At 43.1% G+C, this 12440-nt stretch overlaps 1 protein-coding gene across 2 annotated transcripts; it reads left to right on the forward strand.

Moving 5' to 3' along the window:
* The first annotated feature begins 3846 nt into the window (after window positions 1–3846).
* Window positions 3847–11703, forward strand: LOC309342853 (uncharacterized protein). 2 transcript variants are annotated; one of them, XM_081863792.1, is made up of 3 exons: window positions 4732–6303; window positions 6337–6589; window positions 10837–11703. In XM_081863792.1, exons 2-3 carry the CDS (start codon window positions 6389–6391, stop codon window positions 11353–11355), a joined length of 720 nt encoding a protein of 239 aa, XP_081719918.1. In that variant the 5' UTR covers window positions 4732–6303; window positions 6337–6388; the 3' UTR covers window positions 11356–11703. The 2 variants fall into 2 exon arrangements, with proteins under 2 accessions (XP_081719917.1, XP_081719918.1); XM_081863791.1 differs by having other exon boundaries at window positions 3847–6589.
* The last annotated feature ends 737 nt before the right edge of the window (window positions 11704–12440 follow it).

The following is a 12440-nucleotide window of genomic DNA, read 5'->3' on the forward strand; positions in this document are numbered from 1 at the left end:
GGTAGGCATGGCCAATGGGGTCTCATGGGCCAAATTAGGGTCATGGGCCAGTGGTTCTCCACCTCTGCTCAAAGGTGAAATTATTTATTTATTTAACATTTTTTTTTTAAAAAAAAATAAGACTATGGTTTGTATCCATTAGTGACTTTCCTTTACTGGAAATGGCAGGAAGGCTGCAGTAAACTGGAGGAGAAATTGGTTAAAAGCAGGTACCCTGACTTGTGTTAGAAAAAGAGCACTTTCTTCTTCGGCAAAGCTATCACTACTTTATTGATTTATCTCTTTATTACATTGTATATCCCACCTTTTCTCCAAAGAGCTTGAGGTAGCATGCACCCCACTCCCTCTCTCCATATTACCTGTACAGCAATCCTGTGAGGTAGGTTAGGCTAAGGGACTGTGACTGGCTCAAGGTCACTCAGTGAGCCTCATGGCCAAGTGGGGATTTGAACCCTGGCCCCCCACACCCTAGTCTGACACCCTAACCACTATGCTGCATACGTTTTTAGTCCTTCCTCCTCCCAATGGAATCCTGGGAGCTGTAGTCCTGGGCCCCTTGCCAAACAGGGCAATGAAATGGAGGACTCTGGGCAGCCTGACAGGATGCATCTTGCTTGTCCCTGCTCCACCCTCAGTAGCACACAACCAGTGATCATCATCTGACAGATATGGGTCGACCTACAGGGGCAGCATGGAGACAGAGGAGGGGGAAGCTCACAACCAGGGTTGCCGTGCTTTGGACTGGTTATAAGTAAGAAGTTGTAAGTTGTAAGCAGGTGAGGGAGGCTGAGGGCAGGCTGAGGTTGGTGGGGCAGTGCCCCATATGCCCTACTAGACCCCCCGCCACTGTATTTGAGTTGTCTAGGGATGCCGATTCTAACAAAAAGCCAACAGTGTTGTTGTTGCTGCTTCTGTTTTTGGGAGAGGCTTAACATGTGTCTGTTCCTCTCTGAATATCGCAACCCACATAACTCTCCCTTTCCTTGTGTTGAAGCATTTGTAATTTGTTTCCTCTACAACAGTCCGCAATGATTTCCTAGCCCAGAAGCACAAAGAGGTACGAATGTAATCAGAGGGGATCTATGTTTCTATTTTTAAACAAGTGATTACACTGTCGGCATGTGACCCATCTGGGCTGAGACGCTTGCGTGCTCCAAGCAGCCACCGCCCTCCAAGTGGACCTGCATTTCTAAATGAGGGCCATCTGCTTCGGCATTAGCTGTCTAATAAAGGCAAAGGGATGTGCGAAAGGGGGCGGTGGAGAGAACAGCGAGACTAGGATTAAAGGCTTGGTGGCAAAGTGAGATTTGGGAGGTGGTGGCGATGGGGAGAGGAACGAAATCTCCTTCTTCCCATAAGATAGTATTATATACCTAACAGATCAGGTATTTACAGTGTAAAGTTACGGTGTACAACATGGGTTACGGTGTAGAACATGGGTAGGGAAATTAAGGCCCGGGGGGCGGATTGCCTTCTAAATCCGGCCCATGGACAGTTCGGGAATCAAAATGTTTTTACATAAGTAGAATGTTTTTATTTAAAATGCATCTCTGGGTTATTTGTGGGGCATAGGAATTGGTTCATATTTTTTTCAAAACATAGTCTGGCCCCCACAAGGTCTGAGGGACAGTAGACCAGCCCCCTGCTGAAAAAGTTTACTGACCTCTGGTGTAGAAGCTTGTATGCATCCTGCAAAAATGTGTCAGTGCAGACTGCCACAGGTGGGATCAGAGATGGAGAAGCCCATGCAAAGCTTCTCTGTTGTGCAGTGTTGACAGTGCTGTTGCTAGGCAGCCCTCTGCCTGCAAGTGGGAGCAAGGTCAGGAGGGCAAGCATGTCATAAGCAGGATGAAGCTTGCTCTTAAGTTTCTGCGTTGACGTTGCTCCTCCTCCTGTTTCATTTTCATGTGTTGCATCCTGTCGTGTCTGCTCAGATGTCCTTCAGGTGCATCTGTCATTCCTTTGCTGTGCAGAAGAACTAGCACATCCCAAAGGTGAGGTTTACTGTGCTACTCAAAGGGAGCATATGCCTTGTGACACAAACACGGTCGTTAATGTGCCCTTTACAACAGAACAAACCTTGAATGTGCACCAGCAATTTGCTTGTGAGGATTGCGGGGCCAAGTGAAAGATGTCAGAACCTAGGCAAGTTCATATGTAGCAATATGTATCTTTAACCTAAGCTGTATAGGATGGCCTTATTTAGGGAAAGTTACTAGAATAGAAGACCTTTGAGTCCCTTCCACTTCGGTATGTTGCTTCAAGAGTCCCTTGCTGATCAAAAAGGCCACCTTTTTTCTAAGAAAAGCAACATGGTATATGACATTGTTTTTATGGCGAGAGGGAAAAATCCATTTTGCACTATGCACAAAAATAGCAGCATCTGTTTGGCTTTTCTTTCTTTTCCCTGCAGGCCTTTATGACTCCAGGAACTTGATGTTTTGATTCACACCAGCGTTTTAACACTTCCTCTGAGAAAGAAATGCCTTGGACAGTGATCTATTACTGCCTAATGCACTGGACAAAGTATTGAGGTGCCTTTTCAGACCTACTTTCAGAATCTTTCCCTGGTGAGGGTAAATTTGATGTCGCCTCAGGCTACAGACAAACAGACAAAGAGAGTGAAACAAAGCCTATGTATAAGTCCAACACTATTTATTTAAAGGGACAAATCTGATCTTAACACTTACATGAACAGAACAGCCCAGGCCTTATCGAACAAGAGTAAATCCTGTTTTAAAGGAGAAGTTTTGCATCAAGCTGCCTTTTGACATTTACTCTCCACCCTGTGCAAGTAAAAGTGATGAGATATAATTGGGGAGGGTTGGGGAAACCATTGGTTCATGAACCCAGCATGCTTACCCTCAGTGCTGATTATTGCTTCACTATTGCTTCATGTTTTCCCAGCTCTTCCCCAAAGGATCGCAGGGTTGCAAATGTACATATTTTCCCCATTGGCCATTTTATCAAGCTGAGAGACAGTGACTGATCCAAGACTGTCTAGTGAGTTTCATGGCTGATTTCCTCAGTTCCAACCTGACACTCCCTATATTCTGTACCATACTGACTCTGATTCACATGGTATGGTGAATCATATGGAAACAGACTCAGTCCTTCTATGAGGCAAGATGAGCCTCTTGGCTCAGGCGGCAGATCAAGAGAGATGGCTAGTGTGTAGAAATCACTATAAGTTGGTGATTGGCTGAGGGCCCATTTTATTTTATTTTTTGTTGACTCGTTCATCTCTGGCTCACCTCCACTCAGCATCCGACCCGATTGGCATGTGCCTTTCTTTGCCATTCAGTTTTATTTAAGTCACCCAACAGGGGCACTATTACTATACCCTTCAGGTACTACAGCTGTTCATTGATTTTGGCATACATCGGTGTGAAGTGCTTAGGCTGCTTTCTGAGGGTACTGGTGTGATCAGTCCTGCAGCTGCTCTGTCTCAAGGGCTTTGGCAAAATGGTCCTTCAGTCATCTATGATTTAAAGAGACGATTGTTTGCATGTGCTGTTGCCTGGCAGTTACAATGCAAGCTTTTCAGATTAAGGGCCCTGAGGAGCCATCTTGCAGTGGAATAGAAATGTGATTAATGCAAATAAAAATTATATTTAGGTGCCTTGGGGTTGCAATTTTGAAATTACTTAAGTTTTCTTGGGGAAAAGAATGTTCCCAGACTGGGGATAAACCTCTGACTCTTTGCAGCTTTGGGTTTTTGTTTTTGTTTTTGTTTTTGATGCCATGTTAGCTATTTACTGTGGCTATACTGGGGTGCCAACTTGAATAAAATATTTGGGGGGGGGCAGGTAAGCCCTACCCCACATAACTAATCACATGATGCAATGTGCACACACCATTTGAATGGCAATGCCCATCAGCTGTTTGTAGGTTTTATTCAACCCTCATAATTTGAGCACTGACAAAGTGTTCCATACAGTTAACCGTTCTCTTGGCTTTGCCCTCCTGCACAGAACATGCTTGCCGCTCTATATGTTGCAGAAATCTGCATTTCCTTTCATCTGAGGATAAAAGAATTGAAATAAGAACACTAATGATAACCTTTCATGTTAAACAGGATACGTAGCTTTACTGCAGAGACAGAAATGCATTTCCTGCCCTCCTCACTGTGTAGTAATGGCAAGGTACAGCAGAGCGTGTGGGATTATAAGTGAGCGCTCGCTGCAGACTCCGATTTCAAGCTCCTGGGAACAGAGCCCAAACCTCTGATTAAAGTGGGACCCCGCCATCTTCCTTCTCACCAGGCCTCTGCATAAGTGACACCTTCTCAGGGACTCCATCACAGTCTCATTAAGAACAACGAGCAACTGTGATGGAAAGATGCAGGTTGCTCAACACAGTGAGGCGTCAGGTTTTTGGGTGGGGGGGGAAAGAAGGATTGGAAATGTGTTTCAATAAGGAAAGGTAACAATTATAATAACAGGTTTGGGATCTGCAGGCTTCATTTTCTGTGCTGACAGTAAGTGCTGCATTTGTAAAGAGGCCTGGGTGAAGCCTCTTAGTTTATAATAGGCCTCCTCACATAAAAAGCAGCGGCGTCAACTGCAGCTATTTTGTGGAGCAATTAATTATTCCTCCGAATCAGATGACAACCGTGAGCTGTATCATTAGCACCTTGATCCCCAGCTTTACAAGACAGAAATAATAATTCCTCGTGTCACATGTGGAATTAGCCTGACTCCTGCTGCTGCTGTTTTTCTTTCTCCTCAGCTGTGTAAAGGACCTTCTGTCACAAAACAGACTTCACACAAGTTGTCCCCTTGGGGACTGAGGCAATGTGTTACTGTGACCTTCTGCAAGGTCTCGCCTACATAAGATGTGGCCGCTTCTGATCTGATGAGGGAAACTGTTAAGAGTACCACCATCCCAAGAATGGTGGCACCAAGAGCTACAGGCATAGGGAAGGGCAATTTAGGGCTGTTGCTTTTAAAAGACTCTGTGAAATCATGGCCCTAGAAAAGACAGCTGCTAGGCTCTCATTGGATTCCAGTCAGTAATTTTGGCTGTGTGCTAAATTTGTAGTGATATACCTCAAAAAAGGTGAACATATAACATCACAGTACCGAATTTAAATAACGCAGGACCCATACAGTCATCTTCTTATGATAGCAGAAGGTCAGACGATCTAGAACAGGCATGTTCAACTTTCAAGAGACTGCGATCTACTCCCACTATTAAAAAACTGGCAGTGATCTACCCATTTGATTGACTAAAGTTTTTGAGCTTTTTTAAGGGAACATAAGTAGGAGCACAAGGGTCCATGTGTTTGCTAGTGCTTTCCCATCACAATCAGTGTGCTTTTCTAGAAGTGTGAACAATGTTACGTGTAGTTTGAAGACTTCTAGGGTGGAGCATTTACCAGTGAGAAGAGTGCAAGACTTAACTTTTGTACACCCAAGGGTCTGCACATCAGAGTACAGTATTCATTTTAGGGCATTGACCAATGGGCAGTAAAACAGTTCAAGAAGCAATGTATTAATTCTGGCTGGAAGCACCCAGATTATGGGTGTGCAAAGGATCTGTGCTTCCTTCTGGCCCAGAAATTTGGTCAGTATCCTTAACTAAGATTGCCAGATCAACCTTTGCACACAAAAGTGGCCTCTTAGTTGAAGAAATAATAGAGTTTAATATTAAGGCACGTTGCCTCCTCTTAATAAGCGGAACTGCAGAAGAAGAAGAAAAGTCCTCCCCAACTGCTTGACTTTTTTTAATTTTTTACTTTTACTAACTCCTGTTTAACTAACACACACACACACACACTATACAGTATACCTTTTGACCTGTGGGTTAACAGGCTCACATGCCAGCATTATCTCACATTTAGCATAAGCTCATAAATGCTTTGCTAAGCTGCATGACTAAGAGAAAGCATCTCAAAGAATCAATGTTCATTGATGTCATCCTGGGGACACCAGTTGCTCTGCTTGCGTACATAGCCTCCCGTTGATCCTCTGTAATTGTCATCACATCGGCGCTTGCATCAGGTCTGGCGCAATTTGACGGCAGTGGGGAATTTAACACCAGAAGGCAGAGCTTTCATAATCCCTGCAAATGCCCCCACACCTAAAATCCATTTGCGTTGGTGACTTGGCATTGTCGTCTTGCCACTGAGGGCTGGCAGCTTATAAACGCAGCATTAAGGGCCACAGCATTTCAGATTCACAGGCGGTTCAGAGAGCTACACACACCAGCAGCCTCTCATCAGCTACCTAGTGAAGTGCCCACGCAGCAACTTAGCCTCAGCCTATCAAATGGTTTTTAAATGACTGAAAGGCCAAAGTAGTGACAGAGAGAGAGAGAGAGAGAGAGAGAGAGAGAGTGCGCGAAGGAACTTGTTTGGCATTTCAAAGTTTGCAAAAGTGCTGAGATGGAGCAAAGAGATTCAAAAATGCACCCAGCGGCCAGCCTTCTGAAAGATTGTACAATGTTTTGCCACAATGAAAAGTCAACTGATGCAGGGCAATGCCATCTTTCAAGGAGTCGGTCTTGGCGGCGGAGGCGGTCAAATAGTTTCACCATCTGCACCTTACCAAGCATCCCGGAATATCCAGGCTTCCAGGATGTTAAGGTAGGTATCCAGAGTTGTTTCTGCAAGAATGTGCAAGCTTTACACAGCAATCCCTTGTTGTCACTCCATAAAAGAGGGGACTTGGGAGATCATCAAGAGTTTGTGCTAGAATTTTCTTTGGTATTAAATCAGTTTTGATACAATTAATAGTGTTGATCAGCTGTTTTCATTTTTTTCATCACCCAGAGAACATTGCTGGAGACTCACAAATATAATTCATCAAACATGTAGCCAATCATATTATAGTGGTGGCAGTGGCGTAGCGTGGGGGGTGCAGGGGGGGCCGGCCGCACCGGGCGCAACATCTGGGGTTAGGGCAAATCCACGGGTTAGGGGGCGCAAATCCACGGGTTAGGGGGCGCAAATTACTTGCCTTGCCCCGGGTGCTGACAACCCACGCTACGCCACTGAGTGGTGGCCATTCTGGGAACACCAAGACTGCAATTTTGTTAGTTAACTAGTATGCAGTATATAAATACTAATCACAGATGACTTTATTGGTAGTTGATGGGGGACGGATCTAGGGCAGTGGTTGGTAACGATCGTATGGTCAACCAAAGGCAAAGGAGAGAATGAGTAGCTGTCTAAAACCCCCACATTGTGCTATTCTTTGTCCTGGAATCGAGAGGAAGATTGTGAAAAAAGTTAGGAAGGGGCTTTTCACAAGGAAGCGCCATTTAATGACTGAACTCCCACTGGAGCCCTTTTGAGACAAATAATCCATGGTGCATAACTCCATATGGGGCAGGTTGGGGAGTGGAAGCCAGTTCATGTGGCAGGCCCTACATTCATCATGCAAAGGCTCAGTAGACTGCATGAATAAAATGGTGAAGTGTAATTGGGAAGCCTAGTTACTGTTGTTGTGCCACTTTTGGGTCCTGAGACAATGGTTTGCCACATGAACAAAGAGCAATGCGGCACACACATTGCAGCAATTATTTCTGCTGTGGGTTGAGATCAGCAAGCTGGAATCTGATTTGCACTCAGATGAATTATGCAGGTGATTAGCACAATCTGGACTAAAAAGACCCCCCCAAAAGAAAGAAAAATATTCACCCCACTCTACACCGAAGGACAATGTGAATCAACTCTCACAGACATTCTGATTAGGGGTACATTTTGATTGCTTCTGCTTTACTTTAAAGTGGCTTCTTCAAAGAGCCGCAATCAAGGAATTCCTGCGTAGATGTTGCTTAAATGTGAATATAGATAACAAATCTGGGATACTTCCCATCACCACCATTGAATACTATTTTAAAAGAAAAAGGATGAAGGCTTTACTGTTGCTGTATATGCCGTGTGCATTTTATTTTCATTTCATTTTTATTCTGAAGATTTATATGTTGTGCAACCCATTTACTAGTGTCACTGGCTAGCCTTGGTGGTTAAAAAAAACCACATTACCCATTTTATATGATATTTTTCATTGAGAAGGAAATAATCAATCACGGGTGGCTTAAAATTGTCTCAACCCATTTACTAGTGTAACCAGCTAGCCTTGGTTTTTGAAAAACATGATCCGTTTTGTGTGACTGCTCCTTGAGAAGGAAATAATCAATCTCGGGTTAAAATTGGCTATGTCGCAGTTATTGTCCTTATGTTATCCAATATTTTGGGTGACTCATCTGCCACTACACATTTTGATGACTCTCTAGAGTCAAATGCTGTATACCTGACATTCAGAAGACATCTTAAGGCAGCCCTTTTCAGGGAAGTTTTTAACGTGTGATATTTTACTGTATTTTTGGTTTTTATGTAAGCCGCCCAGAGTGGCTGGGGAGGCCCAGCCAGATGGGCGGGGTATAAATAATAAATTATTATTATTATTATTATTATTATTATTATTATTATTATTATTATTACTGTAGTGGAATGCAGCACGACAATATAAGAAACTGGAAGAATAGAGGGGTACCATAATAGGCCTGCAACTGCAAATATCTTGGGATATTTTGGAGCATTTATAAAAGCTCTTTTAATATTAGTTTTGGCTCTAGTCTTTGAAAGAGTAAGCTGCTTATACTAAAACAAGCAAAACACCTAAATACATACATACAGATATCTGTTCAAGCTGGCTTTTAAAGAGTATTTTGACAGAAATGTTAGCTACTACTAGCTTAGTTCATGCACAGCATAAATCCTAAACACATTTACTGAAAAGCAGTAAATATATTTGGCTGTACACCTGAGTTCTTTTAAGTGTACACCTAAAAAATTAAAATGTGAATACAACAGACACATTATTTTCAAATATGAGTAAACAGATTCTTCAAATAGTCAAGACTGGCTGTCAGCTATATACATGGATTTTCTGCCTTGTGCATTGATTTAAAGATTTTTACCCTGCTTTTTAGCCAAAACAGCTCCCAGAGTGTTTTGCAAGGCCACTAGTAGCACAGTTCCTGCCTGTGGGGCTACTGTATAAAATACATCATGGCACACAAGGAAAAAGGTATGGGGAAGTAGGAGGGTGGAAAACATGTCCAGGAGCCTTATAACAACCATCTAGGATGAAAACAGACCAGATAGTCTGCAGAGTGGCAGCTGCTGAGTGACTTTTGAGGGAGGGATAAAGCTGCCTGGTTTCTCAGCAGCGGTGATAGAATAGCCCTCTTTCACCTTCCCTCCCACCCTCCACAATACTGGCAGAAAGTTAACAAGTACACAGCTGGTAGCTTGGAGAATATGCAAAACCATATTTATATATTCAATATAATCACATCAAAATGTAAATCAGCTATTCTGATCAATGCCAGCTTTTTTTTTTTACTGAGTTGGAATACATTCTTTGTTTTGCTATTTTTAACTTCAAGTATCAGTGTAATTAGTTTCCAAGGCAGCAAGCATCTTAGCAATACAGAATCAGAAAAATAATGCACTTCATGCGCTTTTATAATATTAGATGGTAATAAATGCCATAGAAGTCCTTGAATTTCAAGGTAGCTAACTTAGTTACAATAACATTCAACTGTTAGCTAAACTAGAATTTATTTTTCTAGGGGAGAGGAGGGGGGGTGGAATATCTGGATGTCTTCAAGTAGGCATGTCTGCATTCCTTTAAAACAACAAATGAGATTAAGTCTGCAGCAAAGTGCTTAAATTCCAGTAGTTCAATGGCATTCAAGGGAGGCTATTTTCCTCTGGATTACGCTCTTTGTCTTTCAGTGAAATTTTGCAACTCTTTGGTCACAATTCAGCTAAAACTGACCATGTTGAAGTCCAGTTTACGTCAATGGGAGAGTTAAGCCTGTGCTCACATTTTACTGAGCCATACGCTTTGTGTTGATAACAAACTTACAGTACTGTGCTTTTTTCTGTCATTGCCAATAGGGATGGGATAAGATATCCTGAGCCCTCTTCCCCTCCCTGCTTATCCCCCCCAACACTTCTGTTTGCAGTGTTTGGCACACAAATGTGCACACACACACACACACACACACACACACACACAGACCGGTTATGGCAAATATACATATAAATCATGTTGGAAGTGACCGTTTTTATGATCCCACTGACAAATAATATCCAAGGCCAGCATCAGAGATTGGCAGCGTTGGGCAGCTGCCAAGGCCCATGTCTAAGCTGGGGAGACAATGGCAATGTCCAGAGCCACAGGCCCAACTGCTTCTCTTCCTTGCTGTTGCAAGAAAGTGAGAAGAGACCTGCTGGATCAGACCGAAATATCCTGTCTCCCACAATGGGAAGCCTGTAAGCAGAACATAAACGCAATGGCCCTTTCCCACCATTTTACGCCAACAACCGTTTGTCAAAGGCACGTTGCCTCTGACCCCAGTCTTGTTGACTTCATTCGTAAATCCATGCATCATGTAAGTTGTCCCATGTGGGTTAGTAGCTTGGTCTGCCTGACTGGAATGACTCAAAGTTGGTGGGTGAGACCAGTGGCGTAGCGTGGGTTGTCAGCACCCGGGGCAAGGCAAGTAATTTGTGCCCTTAACCCGTGGATTTGCGCCTCTTAACCCGTGGATTTGCGCCCCTTAACCCGTGGATTGGCGCCCCCTAACCCGTGGATTTGCGCCCCCTAACCCTAACCCTACCCCTAACCCTAACCCCCAGATGTTGCGGCCGGTGCGGCCGGCCCCCCCTGCACCCCCCACGCTACGCCACTGGGTGAGACTATTGAGGGTGGATTGGCAGGAGCTTGTTTGTTAAGGATAAAATTCAATTAGCAACAATTAGCAACACAATGCCCTTCTTAACCCACACTTTTTCCTTTTCTTCCAAAACAGAATAATTATTCCAGAGGTTCCAACTCTTGCTTCACACTGCTGGATCTGGGAAGAACAAGATTTGAAAACCCACCAAACAGAAGCTCTGAGGGTCAAGCCAGAAACCTGGGTAACTCGGCAGTCCACTTCGCTAAAGGGCACAGTAAAACCAAAAGCAGTGTTTGTGACCAATCTTTGCAAGATTATTTCAGTGAGAGACTTCTGAAGCTTAGAAACTATGAAACAAAAACATCAAACGGGAAGGTAAAAGCCTATCTTAATGAGAACCAGAACCCCAGCTACACCAGCAAGGGACTAAGGCGGAGAAGCACCTGTAGCGCCATGATACAGGCGAACCACATGAAATTGACAGAAAAATCCCGTGAGTCAATGGATCCAGTCAATGAATACATAGCAATTTGCAGCAATGACCACGGCGACACTCAGAATATTGAAGATTGCTCTCAGAGAAGGAGCTACTTAGAAAGTTTGACTTTGAGCATCAATGGTCCCCTAGAAATGCTTGTGCGAAGGACATAATTTTGGATCATTCAAGCAGATATTATAATGAACAATTTTCCACTACCTTTCAATAAAGGCACAATGACCTTTCTTATGCTACATGATAGATAAATTATTTGGACCTTGAGCCAATTGTACAGCTTCCCATGATCAGGTGGGAATATTTAAATTGCAGTCTGGAATAGTATATATAGGATTGGCTCAAAACTTAGTCATGCTTAGCATAAGCCCAATGAAGTCATTCTTTTTCACTGGATCTGCTCTACACATGACTAACCAAGTCAACTAAAAAATAAGTCCTATTCAATTCAATGGGGCTTATTCCCAGATAAGAAGGGTTAGGATTGTTATGTGCAGCATTTATGTGACAGAGTGTATTTTAAAGATATGAAGTTACCACTTGTTGAAATCAAGTCATTTATATTACTTATTTAAAACATTTGTATGCCACCTTTAGTTTGCCAATATCCCAAAATATTTTTGTGTGTCAGCAGCTCTATAGAATTGAAATGGTGGTGGTAATGATATTACACACATGAGATATTGTATGTTTGGTTTAGATAATAAATTTATTGTGACGCTGATTTGTCCTTATATTCATGTGACTTTTAGAGCTTAGATATGGTCACTTTGTAGCATGTGCATAGTAAGCTCTCTCCATTTAACCCTAGTGCAGTCACATTGTGTTTTTAGTGCTTGAGATCTACCCATTGCCAATAGGTCTGAAGACCAAAAGGTTGCAGCTGGTACAAAAAACACTGCTGCGGAAGGAAAGGTGAACATGTGCTGTGAACTGGAAGCCATAAATATGAACCAAGCCTGTGTACTCCAAGCATCATCTTACTACTACAAGTATTCTTGGGGGAGGGGGAACTCATAAAGGTAGATGATACATATTACCATATGGCAGCAGCATCCGGCAACCCGGTTCCCTCCAGATATTTTGGATGACAACTTCCTGGGGCTGATAGGTGTTGTCATCCAAAACAACTGGATAGCACCAGATTGGAAAATGCTCCCCTACAGTATATTCCACAGTTTAAAAGAATGGCCAAGAATTATTGCAACAATAGCTAAATTAGCAAATTACTTTTTTACTCATT

This window comes from Podarcis erhardii (assembly GCF_964252035.2).
Source record: "Podarcis erhardii genome assembly, chromosome: 5".
Taxonomy (NCBI): Eukaryota; Metazoa; Chordata; class Lepidosauria; order Squamata; family Lacertidae; genus Podarcis; species Podarcis erhardii.

Excerpts from the sequence above, each read along its gene's own strand:
- LOC309342853 (XM_081863791.1), top strand. The coding sequence starts at position 6,389 with ATGGAGCAAAGAGATTCAAAAATGCACCCAGCGGCCAGCCTTCTGAAA. Across the intron at positions 6,590-10,836 it reads CAGGCTTCCAGGATGTTAAG|AATAATTATTCCAGAGGTTC; the intron begins GTAGGTATCCAG and ends CTTCCAAAACAG.